An 18,135-nucleotide genomic window follows, 5' to 3' on the forward strand; every position below is an offset into this window, starting at 1 on the left:
CGGCTCGCAGCTGTTCTGATAGATGTGGATGAGTCTCTCAATTGTGCAGACAGGGGAAAAATGAGCACAGGATGCTCTGAAACCAAAAGAATTTTACAGAACCTGGAGGATGTTAGAGAACAGTGGCCACCTTCATTGCTCAGGTCTCATGCACAATTATAAAAAGCTACAAGCTGTCTTTTATGCCCATGACTGCAATATGTCATGTTTAGACCCAAAACAACTGCTGAACTTCTGAACTGGATCTGAAAATCAGTTTTTAATGTTTTGAGGGAAAATACAGCATTAATTAAATTGTTAAAACTTTATACTTTTCTTCTTTAAAAACCTTAAACATCACCTAGTGTTTTTAACAATACTATACAATAAGGTTCCATTAGTTAATGTTAGTCAATGTTTTTAAAAGCATAAACAATGAAGAATGCATTTTTTACAGTATTTAGTTACATTTGTTAACGTTACTAATTGAAAGTTGTTCATTGTTAGTTCATGTTAACTCACAGTTTAGTAACTGATATTAACAACGACAACAACTTTAAATAATAATAATGCATTTGTAACAGATGAACTATAAATGTTGTACCTGCCATTCGCTTTTTGGAGTTAGCTTCCACTGTTATGCTGATGAAACACAACTTTATATCTCCTCTCAACCTGATAATTTGTATGAATTTACGAAAGTAAAAGATCGATGACTAATAACTTTTTAGTAAATTCAGATAAAACTGAGCTCTTGCTTATTGGACTAAAAAACCTCACATGTAAAAACCTAGAGCACTGTCTAACCCTTGATGGATTCTTAGATCAGTCCTCATCCTCAGTCAAAAATTTGGGGGTGATTTTTGATAGCAACCTGTCAATTGAAAGCCAGATTTGAAAAATGTGGCCAATCTTCGACATTTGCTATTAATGTTTGAAGAGGGAAAGCCTATTCATGCTTTCCTGACCTCTTGGTTAGACTATTGTAATGCAGTTCTATTGGAAAATCTCTAAAAGACAGACAAAAACATCAATGAATTGTAGCTCTGACATGAACATGAGGGATATAAATGACTGAAAAACAGCTCCGGGTGAAGTATATTGATAATCGCAAGCACTCAGATTGTGATCACATCTCGACTGTGTTCTGTTGATATGTAATTTTAAATATTCGTAGCTTGAAACAGATAGAAATATGACTGCTATTCGTATAATGTCTATGGCGAGGGCTTAAACAGAGCAGTGCTCACAATATCAAGCGAAAAAATAAAATAAAAAGGCAGCTGGGAAACATAACCTGCTTTGTATTTTTGTAGGAAACACAGTTTAGATCTTTAGATCTAATAATCACTGAATGTGTCAGTATTATCGAAAACAAAACCAACTTCACTCCGCTCCTTTAGCGCCCCTCACAGAGCTTGATCCACGCTGGCTCTCCTTGGGTTTTAGCTTTTGAAAAGGAAAAAAAAAGTCCATCTCCCCGTTCAAACTTTTAGGGTACCGGGTATTAGATTTGCACAATCCATATGCACAACGCTTTGGCTTGTTTCTCTCGCTTGAAAGCTTGACAGACCTCCTGCGCGTAGCTATGGTTGCTAAGCCGCGATTGGTGTGTGGCGGTTTTCGGGTGTGGCTTAGCAAAGGGTCAATTAACAAACTTCAGCTAGTTCAAAATGCAGCTGCTAGAGTGCTTTCTAGAACAAAGAAATATGATCATATTACTCCAGTTCTTACATCATTGCATTGGCTCCCTTTTAAATATCGTATATATATTTTAAAATTTTATCGACTACCTACAAAGCCCTCAACAGCTTGGCTTCCCAGTATTTGAGGGAGCTCCTGGTGTATTATAGCCCCTCACGTCCACTACGCTCAATTAATTCTGGTCAATTGATTATTCCCAGAATATCAAAATCAACTGTGGTAGTCAACTTTCTCATATCTGGCACCTAAACTCTGGAACAGCCTTCCTTGCACAGTTCGAGAAGCAGACACACTTTGTCAGTTTAAAACTAGATTAAAGACACATCTCTTAGCATTAGCATAACCATAAAACACAAATGCTTCTGAAATCCAAATCCTCTAAAAAATTGTTAGTCTGCATTATTCAGGGCAACACTTTCCTAAAGACATTATATTTGAATGCTTTATGTTAGTCTTTTTTATATAATTTTCCAGAGGTTTCTTTATCCTGGACCAGGTCGTTTTTTGAGCAGCTGCTGTGGTGGTTATGGAGGAGTGGAGAGCATAAGACTGATGCCTGTAAGACCCCAGTGACAGACGAGTCTTCACTTTGATCCTAAAGGGCCAGCCTGTACACCAGCTGGTGACCTCTCCCACCTGCAACTTCTCCACGATAGACGTCCTGCTTTCTCCAGCTAGACTGCAGCTCTGCACAAGAAGTTTGGCCGTAGGAGAAATGATTGTGCCCAACTGAGCCTGGTTTCTCTCAAGGTTTTTTTTCCTTCACTTTCGCCAATTGGTGAAGTTTGTTCCTCGCCACTGTCGCCACTTTTTGTATGGTTCGGGACTTGAGGAGCTGCGCATTGATGGATTTGCTTTTTCAGTGTTTGGACTTTCAGCAGTGGAAATTAAACCCCACTGAACTGAACTAAACTAAAATTAAACTCTGAAAACTGGACTGGCAGTTTTAATTTAATCTAATCTTCTATGTTGAGCTGCTTTGACACAATCTACATTTTAAAAGTGCTATAGAAATAAACATGAATTGAATTTAAATTAATTTAATTTTGACCTTCTTAACTTCTGCACTCCTCCTCTCTCAAGAAACAATCGAACTAGATACTAGTGTTATATTGCACATTTCATTTATTTCATTGCAAATTTAATTTTATTTTGAAATTTATTTGAAAAATAATTAATTAAGCACGGAAACTGTATATTTGTTCTCATTTTTGTATCCCCCATTCTTATCTTGTCATTATAAATTTAGTTTGTTTTGTTTTATATATTTATGTGTATATGAATAAAATATGGCTTCATTTTCATGTTGTTAAAAATTGTGATTTCATTTCAAATAATCTATAATGTAATAGCAAGCAACACAAGTTCCCCTTCGGTTGGGGAACTTCAGTGCCATGAATGGGAGGATTCGGATCAGAAGCCGCTTATCTGGAGAGTATTGAACGGGCCAATGAATGAAATTAATTGGCAGCGTAAGCTTGCGCAGGTGTGCGACATCTGCAATTATCTCAGCATATAAGCACACCTGAAGCCAGCAGACGCCATCCTTTTCGCTTCAGATCCTTTCTGAGTGAGTCGATGAGGGTTCCTCTTGCTGATCAGCACTTCAGAGCGAACGAGTGTGTCTCCCGGTCCAGAGTGGGTCTTCGCGGTGGCAGACGGTCGAGCTGGGTTACTCCCTTGCCTGCGGTTCTTTGGGTCCGGTCCTCCAGAGCGGTGCGTATAGTTGCAACTTTCCTAAAAGAGCAACACAGTCGTGCAGCACGTCCTTTTCAGGATGGCGCTCCGACTGTGCGTTTCTGGATGCGGGGGTTTCCTGTCTCCGGATGATGGACACGATCACTGCATTGCATGTTTGGGGGTCCAGCATGTTAATGCGGTGCTCGCGGGCGGTTCATGTCGTCATTGCGATGCCATGACCGTTGCACAGCTAAGATCGCGGCTAACTTTCGCAAGAGAGCGAGCCACCCCAGTTGCCTCCTGTTCTAAAAAAGCAGCGGGCGCTCGGGCAGATCTGAGGGTTTCAGCGGGAGCTAATCCGCCGCCCACGGGCTCACGGACCTCTCGCTCCTCACGGCGCTCCATCCAAGCTTCGGGTGGTGAGAGTGATCCGTCTAACCAGATGGTAGCTCTCACACTCGCTGACACCGGAGATCAGATGTCCTCCGCGGCATCGGAGGGTGGGCTTTCACTGTCCGACGAAGATCCGGACCCGCTCGCCCCCTCCGGGCAGGTGAGCGCTGTCAAATCGGATCCTGAAGCGGACATGTTAGCCGTGCTTTCCCGGGCTGCTTCGGCCGTGGGGTTGGAGATGGTTTATCCCCCAGCTCCGCGGCCGGACCGACTAGATGGGTGCTACGTAGAGGACCAGAAGGCGAAGCCTTCGAAGCCTCTCGTCCCCTTCTTCCCGGAAGTGCACAGTAGGCTCACGCAGTCCTGGAGGGCACCTTTCTCTGCCCGTGCTGCGAGTGCCTCCGCCCTCACCGCCCTTGACGGCGGAGCTGCCAGGGGGTATGAGGCGATCCCGTCAGTGGAGCGCGCTATCGCGGTCAATCTTTGTCCGCGCGGCGCCTCTACGTGGCGGGGTTTGCCCCGCCTCCCGTCCAAAGCCTGTAGGTTGTCTGCCTCCCTCGGAGCCAGAGCTTATAAGGCTGCGGGCCAGGCTGCTTCTGCTTTGCACGCGATGGCCACCTACCAGCGCTACCAAGCGCAGGCGCTGGCCGAGCTGCACGAGGGCGGGTCCAACCCAAGCTTATTACATGAGCTGCGCACCGCGACCGACTATGCTCTTCGGACTACTAAGTCCGCCGCGTGTGCGCTGGGGAGGACGATGTCCACACTTGTGGTTCAGGAACGCCACCTCTGGCTAAACCTGGCCGATATGCGCGACGTTGACAAAGTTCGCTTTCTTGACTCGCCCATATCCCAGGCTGGCCTGTTCGGCGACACCGTCGGTGAATTCACCCAGGAATTCAAGGCGGTGAAAGAGCAGTCGGATGCGATGGGCAATGTCATCTATCGGCGTGGCCGTAAGCCCGCTCCGCCCGCCGAGCCATCCACCTCCGCTGTTCCTCGCCGAGGGCGCCCGCCAACGAGTGCTGCCCCGCCCCCGCCTGCGCCTCCGGCCAAGCGGGCGCGGCGTTCACCTCGAAAGCAGGCAGCCCCTCCTGCCCAGGGCGCCGTTAAGTCCGGTAAACGGACCGCGAAGCGTCCCTGAGACAGGCCATCCGGAGAAGAGGAAACTTGCTCTTTCCCCGCTGGAGGGCGGGGCCCCGATAACAACGGTACTTTTCAGTGCCACCAAAACATCAGTAAAAGAGCACTTTTTCCCTTCCCCGGATGTGACTGCACGAGTTCTGCCAGTCCGGGACGCGCTGCCTTCCGGCTCGCAGACTCTACGTGCTTCGCCAGTGGCTCACGAGCGCTGGGGGGACAGTCTCCCTTCCCTCAGCCCTCCAGCCCCCTCTCCGGAGTCAGGGTGCGGAGCCAGAGCGAATCGCTCTCCTCCAGCTTTTCCGCGGGACCCTCGTGCTTCCCGGATCAGCACACCCACTCCGCGCTGCCCCACCGCTGGTACGTCAGCGATTGTAGCGATGACTCCATTAGCGAGGGCTCTGCCTGCCTGGTTAGCGCGGGCCAGCCCCTCGCGGTGGCTCATACGCACAATCAGACTCGGTTACGCGATTCAGTTCGCGAAACGGCCCCCCAAGTTTACGGGCGTGTATTTCTCCAGGGTCAACCCCCTGTCCGCCCCTGTCTTGCGAGAGGAGATTGCTGCCCTCCTGGCGAAGGGTGCAATCGAGCCGGTTCCTCCAGCCGAGATGGAGAGTGGGTTTTACAGCCCATACTTCATCGTACCCAAAAAGAGCGGTGGGTCACGGCCAATCCTAAATCTGCGCGTTTTGAACCGCTGTCTGCACAAGCTGCCGTTCAGAATGCTCACGCAGAGGCGCATTCTCCAATGCGTTCGTCCTCGGGATTGGTTTGCAGCCATAGACCTGAAGGACGCGTATTTCCATGTCTCCATTCTTCCACGCCACCGCCAATTTCTGCGGTTTGCGTTCGAGGGTCGAGCGTGGCAGTACAAGGTCCTCCCCTTCGGGCTCTCTCTGTCTCCGCGGGTCTTCACCAAACTCGCGGAGGGTGCCCTAGCGCCCCTTCGGCTCGCGGGCATTCGCATGCTCAATTATCTCGACGACTGGCTGATTTTAGCCCACTCGCGGGAGCAATTGATTATGCACAGGGACGAGGTGCTTCGGCATCTCCGCCTACTGGGGCTTCAGGTCAACCGAGAAAAGAGCAAACTCGCCCCCGTGCAGAGGATTTCTTTTCTCGGGATGGAGCTGGACTCGATCACCATGGTAGCGCACCTCTCCGAGGAACGCGCTCGCCTGTTGCTGAACTGTCTGAGGGAGCTCGACAGCAAACTAGTGGTCCCACTGAAGTTCTTTCAGAGGCTCCTGGGGCATATGGCATCCGCAGCCGCCGTCACGCCGCTCGGGTTGCTCCATATGAGACCACTTCAGCACTGGCTTCACGATCGGGTCCCCAGACGCGCATGGCACGCGGGCACACACCGGGTCTCGGTTACTGCGCTGTGTCGCCGCGCCCTCAGCCCTTGGAACGACCCCTCGTTCCTACAGGCCGGTGTGCCTCTAGGACAGGCGTCCAGCCATGTTGTTGTTTCAACAGACGCTTCCAACACGGGTTGGGGGGCCGTGTGTCGCGGGCATGCGGCTGCGGGCCTCTGGAAGGGTGCCCAGCTGCATTGGCATATCAATCGCCTAGAGCTGTTGGCAGTGTTCCTCGCTCTCCACCGCTTTTTACCGGTGCTGGAGCGGCAACACGTGCTGGTCAGGACGGACAGTACGGCGGCGGCGGCGTATATCAACCGCATGGGGGGTATGCGCTCTCGCCGCATGTCTCAGCTCGCCCGCCGTCTGCTCCTCTGGAGTCACCCGCGGCTGAAATCGCTGCGCGCCATTCACGTCCCAGGCACGCTCAATCGTGCAGCCGATGCGCTCTCACGACAGCTGTTACGCCCTGGAGAATGGAGACTCCACCCCGAGTCTGTTCAGCTGATATGGGCGCGATTCGGGGAGGCCCAGATCGATCTGTTTGCTTCCCCCGAGAACGCTCACTGCCAGTTGTTTTTTTCCCTGACCGAGGGCTCTCTCGGCACGGATGCACTGGCCCACAGCTGGCCTCGGGGCATGCGCAAGTATGCGTTTCCCCCAGTGAGCCTGCTCGCGCAGTTTCTGTGCAAGGTCAGGGAGGACGAGGAACAGGTTCTGCTAGTTGCGCCCCTTTGGCCCAACCGGACCTGGATATCAGAGCTCTCACTCCTCGCGACGGCCCTCCCCTGGCGGATCCCTTTGAGAGAGGACCTACTCTCTCAGGGACAGGGCACCATCTGGCACCCTCGCCCCGATCTTTGGAACCTCCACGTGTGGTCCCTAGACGCGAGGAAGACTTAGGTAACCTACCGACTGCGGTGGTTAATACCATCACTCAGGCTAGAGCCCCCTCCACGAGGCGCGCCTACGCCCTGAAGTGGAGTCTATTCACTGAATGGTGCGTCTCTCGCAGAGAAGACCCCCGAAATTGCCAGATTAGTGTTGTGCTCTCTTTCCTTCAAGAGAAGTTGGACAGCAGGCTGTCGCCCTCCACTCTCAAGGTTTACGTGGCCGCCATCTCCGCTTATCATAGCGCGGTAGCTGGCGGCACCGTGGGAAAGCATAACCTGGTCATCCAGTTCCTTAGGGGTGCTAGGCGAATTAATCCATCTCGCCCCCCTCTCATGCCCTCTTGGGATCTCGCCCTCGTTCTCACGAGTCTGCGATCCGATCCCTTTGAGCCACTCGAATCAGTATCTCTAAGATTTCTGTCCCTGAAGACAGCTCTGCTGGTTGCGTTGGCCTCCATCAAGAGGGTCGGGGACCTGGAGGCATTTTCGGTCAGTGACTCGTGCCTGGAATTCGGGCCGGATTACTCTCACGTTATCCTGAGACCCCGCCCCGGTTATGTGCCCAAGGTTCCTACCACCCCCTTTAGAGATCAGGTAGTGAACCTGCAAGCGCTGCCCCCGGAGGAGGCAGACCCAGCCCTTTCTTTACTTTGTCCAGTTCGCGCTCTGCGCATTTATGTGGACCGTACTCAGAATTTTAGATCATCTGAGCAGCTCTTTGTCTGTTATGGCGGTCGGCAGCAGGGAAGTGCCGTATCGAAACAAAGATTATCCCACTGGATTGTGGATGCCATTTCACTCGCTTATTCGAGTCGAGGTCAGCCGTGTCCCCCGGGAGTACGTGCACACTCCACTCGGAGCGTTGCATCCTCTTGGGCGCGTGCACGCGGCGCCTCTCTAACAGACATCTGTAGAGCTGCGGGCTGGGCGACACCCAACACATTTGCAAGGTTTTACAATCTGCGAGTGGAGCCGGTTTCCTCAAGGGTATTAGGTAACCCTTTGGTGATTGAGGAGACAACTCGGTAGGGTGTTGAAACACGCTTGCTGCGCCATTCTCCCTAACACGGAGGTACGTGCGCCTTTTTTATCTGTCAGTAAAGTTCCCCGTCAGGTGAGCCCTGCAGATTCCTCCGTGGCCCCCAGCACTGACTCAGCGGAGGAGTCACTTGCTGGCCCACTACGTTGTAGGTCTGCCCGCTGGTCAGCCCGCGTTTTGGGTATAGGTGCCTGCTATGCGTGATCCCCACTAGGCGATCCCATATGCTTATTCCGCCACGGTTAAGTCCCCCCCCTGGGCGGACCCGTGTCTTCCCTCTCCGCTAACCACTCTTTGCTATGCGTACTCCCCCTTTTAGGGCTAGTCCATAGGTAAATTCTGCCATCTATCCCCCCCTTGGGTAACGGATGGCCTCCGCAGCGTCCTCCCTATCGGGATTGCACGCCTCCCAACGTACTGTCGTATTTTCCTAGAATTATCTAGATGCTCACGACTTCCCAAAAAATATATCTAAATCCGTAAAACTTCTGTTGAAGTAGGATAAATTAGGGCCAGGGACACGTTGGAGGACCGCGCCCCCCATGATGTGGGTGCGTCACGCTTGCTTGACTATCTCCTCATCGGGGGTGTTGGTAAGGTGCAGTCATTATGGCGCTTTCCATATTCTCCCATTCATGGCACTGAAGTTCCCCAACCGAAGGGGAACGTTCGAGGTTACAGAAGTAACCCTTCGTTCCCCGAGGAGGGGAACGGAAGTGCCATATTCCGTCGCCATAATGACTGTCCCTTAGCTGTTTGAAAGTCTCTTCAGCTTAAAAGGATGGCGTCTGCTGGCTTCAGGTGTGCTTATATGCTGAGATAATTGCAGATGTCGCACACCTGCGCAAGCTTACGCTGCCAATTAATTTCATTCATTGGCCCGTTCAATACTCTCCAGATAAGCGGCTTCTGATCCGAATCCTCCCATTCATGGCACTTCCGTTCCCCTCCTCGGGGAACGAAGGGTTACTTCTGTAACCTCGAACGTTCACAGGAATGCAAAAAATTTGGTCAGTGGTGTCATTTTGTAATTTTTACAAAATGATGTATATGTAGTTTACACCAAGCCAATAATGGTACTGTTTTCATGAACTTGCACTTTGAAACCCATTTTTAAATGTTAACATGTTCTCCAAAAAAGCAGTTTTAGCGAACTCAACATCCAAAATTCATGCTTTATTGTTGACAAAAACAGTCACTGCCATACAATCTCTAATACATCTACACTGATTGTAGCTCGTTCCATAGGAATCAAATTGTCAAGTTGGTTTTGGTACTTGTTTTTAGGGCTGGGTGATTAACTGAAGGCGATTTGCATGCACATTTTCTTCTGAAAAGTAAGATCTCGTAAACCTCCAGCGTGTTTCGTGATGGAGCAGCATTTTTCTACACAAAGTCATACAATGACAAGTTCAAAAGTCAAAGCTATTTATTTGCACAATAATGACATCTAAAACATGCTTTACTCCAAACTCACTTCAGTTGAGAGTTTGAAAAAGATCCTTTCTGTCACAGTCGTGTGATTATGAGTCATGTTGAATCAATGAAAGCAATTAAATCTTCTGCTAATATGCCAACACTATGGGGATTTCCTAGCTTTCTTCCGTGAGTGTTTAGAGTTTCTGTATTTAGAGCACCCTCTGGCGTTCACAGGAGATTTACTACTCCTCACTCAATTGCGCATTGCTGACAAGATGTGCATGAAAATCATGTTTGTGATTTCAATTCGATTAACTACCCAGCCCTTCTCAGACCCTCCAGGTTTTGCAATTCCATGATTGCTGAATTTAATGCAGAATCAAGCAAATGTCACAAGATCTTCAGTTTTTTTTTTATTGTGCAGATTTCTTGAATATTTTGGGCAGCCAGGACACTTTTCAATTCCCACTGTGCCACAGAGTGCTATTTGTTTAGTTTTACATTTAAAAAGTTATAGTATTTGTGAATAGAATGTACTTGTTTGTTGTGTACATGCAATACATGCTTCTCCGCATCATGTGACGTTATGGCAACGTGCTTTCAAAGCCTATTTGAACTAGGCTGCATGAGTTATCAATTGCAAAATTTCTAGTTCAAGAGTTCACACTTAGATATGGCATCATGGTGGCGCAGTGGGTAGCACTCCTCACAGCAAGAAGTCGCTGGTTTAAGCCCCGGCTGGGTCAGCTGACATTTCTGTGTAGAGTTTGCATGTTCTCCCGGCAATCGCGTGGGTTTCCTCCGCGTGCTCCAGTTTCCCCCCCCAGTCCAAAGACATGTGCTGAAGGTGAATTGAATAAGCTAAATTGGAAGAATATGTGTGTGAATGCAAGTGTGTATGGGTGTTTCCCACTGTTGGCTTGCGGCTGGAAGGGCATCAAATACGTAAAACATCTGCTAGATAAGTTGGTGGTTCATTCTGCTGTGGCGACTCCTGATTAATAATTAGCCGAAAAGGAAATGAATTAAAGAACACTTGGATATTACTCGATGCTATTAGCAAGTTTGCCATGCTGTCCAGGGAGAGAATCCTGAGCTCGGAGATAATTGAGCCTAGGGCTCCCGCCTAGTTACTAAGCATATAAGCGGGTCCGAGAGGTCTCGAGAGCTCTCCCTGGTAAAATGAGAAAAAGGAGGAGATAGTGTGGAAGGGGGGATTCTTCCAAAAGGAAGATGAGGCAGTAGGGTGAAATGTGTCTATTTATTGTAAGCTTGAATCAATCTGATTGGATAATTGCTGATTTTGGATAAGAGGCCAGCCGCGATCAATTATATCACATGCTCCTCTCGAGATTTGTTTGAAAAACTTCACATATTGTATATAAATAGCCATCAATCATCATTGACGACTTGGTAATTATTTTCGAACAATTGCTACAGCAGGCTTTAGGGGTAAACTCTAGTGTCATTGACCTTCAAGGTCCAACAAATGAATAATGAACTAATGTATTTGAATAATTGTATGTATTTTCACAGTGAAAGAAATGCAGCAAAATAATAAATAAATAACTTTGTTTGTAAAAATCCTGGACTGACTGTCTCCTCAGCATTAGTTATTATGGTCAACAAACAGACAAATCCTACCCTTGTAATTCCCAGAGCGGCGATATTCTGACTGTAGGAGGTTGTGCCATTACCACTACCCCACAGGGCAGCCAAGATGCAGCCCACGCCTTCCACTGCAATGCCACGGTTAATGGCATGCGTGGGTGGAGGAGGTGCTCCAGAGAGACGGGCACACGCATAATAGTCTCCAATTGACTCCATCGTTGAAGCCAATACTCCAGCCATCATGCCCAGTACAGAAGACACGCTCACTGTGGGTACACCCCACTGTCCTGAAAAACAAGACACAAGGAAATGTTCCATTGAGACAGTTAGTTGGAAGACACTTAATCATGGAAATAAAAATAATAATGTGGGTAGCTTTCAGATTGGCGTGTTGAGACTGATACATAACAACATGGTTAGGAGCATAACACTTGACAAAGTTTCCAGGAAAACCACATTATTGCTTCAAATTTAAGTTTTATTATTTATTTATTTATTTGTTTGACATGGACGTCACAATTACACTGGACAACCAAATGCATTTGTTTAAGTATTTTAGCAAACTTGCTAATTCTCAACACCTGTCCACATGAGGCTTAAAATTGACAAAATGTAAATATAATGAATACATATACACAACATTACAATTCTTTACATAAAAATACTGCACACATAACACATAAGTGTGTTACGTTTCAAAGCTGTTAACCTAAAGATACCTTTAGACAAAGGATGCATCAGTTTTTACTGTTTGTTTAGACACTATTAAGGTATGCTTACTTTGACACCTATCCAAAACCAGCTATTCAACATTGGCATTCATATACTTGAAATACCAGATTTTAATCAGGCTTTGAATAGTATGGGACAATAGAGTTCTCATGGAGGCAAATGTACGCCTGATAAGGATCCATTAAATTGAGCAGAATTGATTGTAAAATGCTTGTATCGTTACAAAAGGCTTGAGAGAACGCCTGAGGACATTTTGAAAGCTTGAATGTTTTCAGACTGATGAAATCGTTTAAAAAATATCATGAGTTAGAAAAAAAATTAAGCAGTGCATCTGTTTTCAATACTGACAATACAGTAACGAGAAAGGTTTCATGAACAGCAAACCAGCATAATTAAAAAGATTTTGAACTCAAGACTGGGGTAATGACGCTTAAAATCTGTTAAAAACAAATGAATTATTTCCAGTTGTAACTATAATTAACAATTTCAATGTTTTACTGTACTTCTTAAGAAAAAAAGTGTAGACGCGTTAATAAAGAAACCAAGCCGAAAAAAAAGGAATCAGTGTAAACATATGCCGTGGGGAGGGAGGGGGGTATTTAATACTTTATATAAAGGGCTTTATTTGGTGATGGCAGCTTGAAGACGCCTCTCATATGGAGAATAATAGTCACATGAATTGCTCAGGTGTGAGTTTTTTTTTCACAGACTTTAACAGAGTGTAAAAATCTTGATGGTTCTGTAGATCTCGTCTATCAAATCTGATCTTTATTTATTTTTATTTTTTTTCTATTGGGTTCAAGTCAGGTGATTGGCTGGGCCAGCTTGATTTTATTTCTCTAAAAGTATTTGAGTTTCCTTGGCTGTGTTTTGGATCATTGTCTTGTTGAGATATCCACCCACATAAGATTTCAGCTGCTGTCTGGGCTTTCACTGCCTTTCTACACCTCCCTTTCCTCATGTGTTCAATACTTTTTTTCTGTATCATTTCATTTTTGCACACATACCTTAATTTGTAAACTAATTAGATTTGTTTGCTTTGGATATATGGATTTCTTTGGTTGTTATCAACATTCGGTGAACAACACCTTTAGAAATATGTTTTCTGAGAATAATGGTCACGTCTTGAATACATATTTCCCCCACTGTATATAATAATATACACAGATTTATTGTGGTTTACTGTATTTCTTATGTAAAAATATTAAATATCTAAGCCTGAATGATGAACATTTTTGTTGAACAATTTGTATTACTCCTATAATTTATTCCATGGTCACAAAGCATGACACCTCTTTTGTTATTTCATTATTTATTTTATGCTATTTATTTTAAATCAAGGAGTTTTAATCAGCAGTTATTAGCTGTTTTCAAACATTGCTTAACAAAAAAATAATAAAAAATAACATGACTCCAACAAATTCTGTTTATCTTAAAAAAAACAGCAAAAGAGCGATATTTATAATTATACACTAAAAATAAGAATGCAGGTAATCTGAAATAAAATGTTTCTACCATTTAGTATGTTCACAGATCAATGTACATGCAATTCACTATAAACAAAAAGGATGGCTAAAAAAAGAGAAAAAAAAAAGCATTTACGAGATGCCATCTTTTAAAGCAAATCCCCGAAAGAGCATATAATGGAAAAAATGTAGACCATAAAAAGAGGCCCATGTTCCTTTATTCTCATATAACAGCCTGGAGCGCAAAGACGTCTCAAGTGAAATGACTGATAGTCCTCAGTCCTCAAACACAGATGCAGTCAAACCTGTATGAGCCTTCTGAACATTAAATAAACCGCATTCCCCAACACTGAAGCCTCTGGGGCCCTACAACTTCTACCCTTTATCTAAAAAAAAAAAATCCAAAGTAATACTGAAAACCTTAAAGCTGTTTCAAATACATCGCTGATTCATAGCAGAAACCAACCGGGTGTTGAAAGCATTTTTTTTAAAAGACTGAGTAAGTCATGTGCTAAAAAACATGGTCTATGGCTTATTAGCTTGTTTTTAAAAATTAATAAGTTACACTTTTATGATTGAGAATTGAGGAAACGCTAACTGACAGTCCGCAAATCTTCGTCAGGATAAATTGTAAGAGGCCATTCATCTCACTTGATCTGCCATGATAAAACGCACATGTATCTCTCATCTGTGGATTCGAGAGAAAAAAACGGCATCATTCAAGACATGCGGCTCTTCTTTAAACGGTCACGGCTAAAAACAGCTGGCAAACAGCAAACACTGGGGAAGCAGCTGTTGTAATTGCAAACGTTCGTGCTCATTGATGAGGGAGACTGGCATTCAGGTGACATGTATTATTCAGAACCGTCAGATGGTTGACGTGGTTTTTTGTAAACGAGCTCCAGGAAAACCAGCCGTCTTCTGTTCATTGAAGTTTTTTTTTTCTTTTTTTTTTTGGAGCTGAATTAAATCATGAATTAATGTTTTAATTTGGGGTGAGATTTAGTTGATTATATCTTTTGGAATTTGAATTGTTGAGGAAAAGATAATGGATGTGGGTTTTTATTCCACTATGGGTATTTATCAATTGGTAGACTTTTAGAAAGTTAAAAAAATATATATATTATTAAAATTTCTCTTATAATTATGTTTAAAACAAATCCATTTTTGTAAAATATTATTATTAGCAAATATGTCAATCACTAGCATATATAAATAGTAGACAAATAGGCAGTAAAACACCAAGATTAAGTCGGATATGCGAGAAAATAGATTTTAAATTAAATAAACTGTCAAAATGTCCAATTGTGTGACAGCAAAAAAAAAAAACAACAACACTTAATTTAATATACAAATAGTGTGAGCGCAATTTATTTTTATTGTAGAATGTTTACTGTATCTTAATTTACTGCTAATAATTTTTTAATAGGAAATTGTGAATAATTCCAAATGACAGAAGCTGGCTCTTGGGAATGTCACCTCACTGGGAGAGAAGGAGCCCAAGCGTGTGCTAGAGGTTAAACAGTACCAATTAGGGAGAGTTGGGATCACCTCCATGCACAGCTTGGGCTCTGGACTGTCTTCTACTCTGGAGTTGCCTACGTTGAGAGACGGCGGGCAGGTGTGGGCTTCCTTATACCTCCCAGACTTAGCCGCCATGTGCTGGAGTTTTCCCCGGTGAATGAGAAGGTTGCCTCCCTGTGCCTTTGGGTCGGGAATAGGTCTCTCACTGTAGTTTGTGCCTACAGGCCAAACACCAATGCAGAGTACCGGGCCTTTTTGGAGTCTATGGGAGGGGTGTTTCAAAGTGCTTAGACTAAGGACTCCATAACTGGAGAGGCTTTGACCAGATCCTGAGGGAGGCTGGAGACATTGAGATTGAGTGGTCTATGTTCTTGACTTCATTGTTGACGCGGCTGCGAGGACCTGTGTCTGTAAGGCGGTGCCTTTCTAGGTGGCAATCCATAAACCTGTTGAAGGGGATGCCTTAAAACTGAAGGAGGTTTCCTAGAGGGCTTGGTTGGCTTGCAGCACTCCTGAGGCAGCTGATGAGTATCAACAGGCCAGGCATGCTACAGCCTGGGCTGCAGAAGCAAAAACTCGTACCTGGGAAGAGAACTCGGGAGGACTATGGAGAAAGACTACCGCTTCTTGCTTGACATGTCTCTACAATATCGCATGGAGGTCGGGGACAGTACCTCTGGACAGGGCAACTGGGGTGGTGGCTCCCATTTTTAGGAAGGGGAACCAGAGGGTGTGTTCTTTAGGGGGATCATACGCCCCAGCCTTCCTGGAAAAGTCTACGCCAGGGTACTGGAGAGGAGGATCCAGCCAATGGTTGAACCTCAGAACCAGGAGGAACAATGCGGATTTAATTCAGGTTGTGCTACACGGGACTAAACCTTCAGCAGGGTGCTCAAGGATTCATGGGAGTAAGCCCAACCAGTCCATATGTGTTTCGTAGACTTGAAGAAGGCGTTTGACTGTGTCCCTTGTGGCATGCTGTGGGGGTGCTCTGGGACTATGGGGTCAGAGGCGCTCTGTTAAAGGCTGCCTGGTCTCTATATTAATAGAGCAGGAGTTTGGTTTGCATTGCCGGCAATATATCAGACTTGTTTCCAGTGCATGTTGGACTCTGGCAGGGCTGCCTTTTGTCACCGGTTCTGTTCATAATTTTTATGCACTGAATTTGGGCCGGAGGGAGTCCAGTTTGGAGACCACAGGATTTCATCTCTGTTATTCGCAGATGATGTTGTTCTGTTGGCTTCATCTAACATCGATCTTTAGCATGCACTGGGGCAGTTTGCAGTGTGATGTGGCTGGGATAAGAATCAGCACCTCCAAGTCTGAGGCCATGGTACTCCACCGGGAAAAGGTGGTTTGTGCTATCTCTAGTGGAGAAGTTCATGTATTTTGAGGTTTTGTTCTCGAGTGAGAGAAGGATGAAACATGAGGTTGACAGGCGGATCAGTGTAGTGGCAGCAGTACTGCTATCAATGTACCAGAAGGAGCTGAGTCGAAAGGCAAAGCTCTTGATCTACTGGTCAATTTATGTTCCTACTCTCACCTGTGGTCATGAGCTTTGGGTCATGACTGAAAGGACAAGATCTCGGATAGAACCGGCCAAAATCGGTTTCCTTCACCAGGTGGCAGGGCACACCCTTATAGATAGGGTGAGGAGCTGTGTCACCTGGAAAGAGCTCGGAATAGAGCTGCTGCTCCTCCAGATCGAGAGAAACAAGCTGAGGTGGCTCTGGTATCTCTTACAGATGCCTCCTGAACGCCTACCTAGGGAGTTGGTCCAGGCATGTTCCACCAAGTTAAGGTCTCAGGGAAGACCCCGGACAGGCAGGCCTGAGAACACCTCGAGATCCCCCTGTAGGAAGTGTTTGGGTATAGAGAAGTCTGGGGTTCTCTCCAAAAGCTGCTGCTACCCCGACAATGGTCCCGGAAAAGCGGAAGAAAATGAATGAATTATGAAAAGTATTTTTAATTTCCTTGACTTGTTGGATTGTTGAACATTTTCAGTAAATGAGGTGTCACACCAAAAGACAACATAAGTTAAAATTGTAAATGTAGTTTATAAATGCTTATACAAGTCTCTTTTGAATTTATAAGAGTTGCAATTTATTGAACTATGCTAGAGACCATCACACCATGGAACAGTTTTGAGATTTGGCTCAACAATGTAAATGTCTGTAAACATCTACCTTTATGCTTTTCATATAATACTAAATACTAAACACATATAATACAAAAATTTTTATCTCCAGACAAGATGGCCTAAAAGTTACCCATTTAGCATTCTAACAATTGCTGGTAAAAACACTTACAAACACTTCCTGAAACCCCAGAATACAAAATGGATATTGTGAATGATATTTATGTTATGGAAAAAAAAAAGAGATACTGTAAGAAGATACAGATACAGTGTATGAAGATACAGTAAGTGTTCAACAATAAAAACAAATCACTCTCACGCTATTTGTATATTATATTGTATTATATTAGATGTTTTCTTAATTTATGCAGTCACACCATTGGACAATTTTACGGTACATTTAATGTTTTGGAGGCAAACAAACTTATACATACTTTCTCCCACAATCTTCTATAGTAGACCAATAAAAATCATTTTTGCCAACATCATTTTTCTCCAACAGTATATATCTGTAAATTTGACTAAGTATATATCTGATCTCCCAAACTGTTTCAGTTGTAATACAACTGTTGTCAATATTATTTTTATTCTTTTATTTATTATAATGGTATTATATTTTTAAAAAGTTGAATGGCATTGAATGGCAGAAAAGAATCATAAAGAAAATCATTTACCTTTTAAATCATGTAAAGAAGAAATGTGTTACTAGTAGCTACTGTAAAAAATTTAGGCAATAAACCAATTTAAACAATTTAAGCCATAAACCAATTGAAACAATTTAAGCCGTAAGTAATCAAATTTCGTAAAAATTTGTATTACTTAAAGAAAAATAAATTAACTGGTGCCAAGAAAAATATTTACCATTTACAGTTGGTTTACCTTAACACTATAGTAAAAGTTTTCCAGGCATATATATCTACAATAGACACTGAATTATCCAAAAATAATTTGAAAAGTACTTTGATTGCAATATTAAAGTTTTAAAAATCTGATATAATTACTCTTATTTTGAAAATGACATAAAAGTGAGTGATTTATACTTCTGTGCCAAATCCAT

General features: G+C 44.7%; 1 protein-coding gene and 1 long non-coding RNA gene across 13 annotated transcripts in view; one reads left to right on the plus strand and one right to left on the minus strand.

Moving 5' to 3' along the window:
* LOC141380951 (uncharacterized) overlaps positions 1-18,135 on the plus strand; it is a 146,866-nt gene that overhangs the window by 87,883 nt on the left and 40,848 nt on the right. The gene's annotated exons all lie outside the window — the stretch shown is intronic.
* The window catches only part of si:dkey-106n21.1, a 177,293-nt gene that overhangs the window by 53,960 nt on the left and 105,198 nt on the right, over positions 1-18,135 (minus strand). For 10 of the 11 annotated variants that reach the window (XR_012400356.1, XR_002457770.3, XR_012400357.1 and 7 more), the window contains one exon: positions 11,253-11,506. Coding sequence is in view for 6 of the 11 variants with exons in the window: in XM_021473838.3 (XP_021329513.2) it covers positions 11,253-11,506 (254 nt within the window). In the remaining 5 variants the exon portion in view is untranslated. Of the gene's footprint in view, positions 1-2,448; positions 3,054-9,181; positions 11,507-18,135 lie in introns of those variants that run through there. The other variant, XR_012400358.1, reaches the window with a different exon arrangement.

The sequence above is a fragment of the Danio rerio genome, chromosome 25, assembly GCF_049306965.1.
Source record: "Danio rerio strain Tuebingen ecotype United States chromosome 25, GRCz12tu, whole genome shotgun sequence".
Lineage (NCBI taxonomy): Eukaryota > Metazoa > Chordata > Actinopteri > Cypriniformes > Danionidae > Danio > Danio rerio.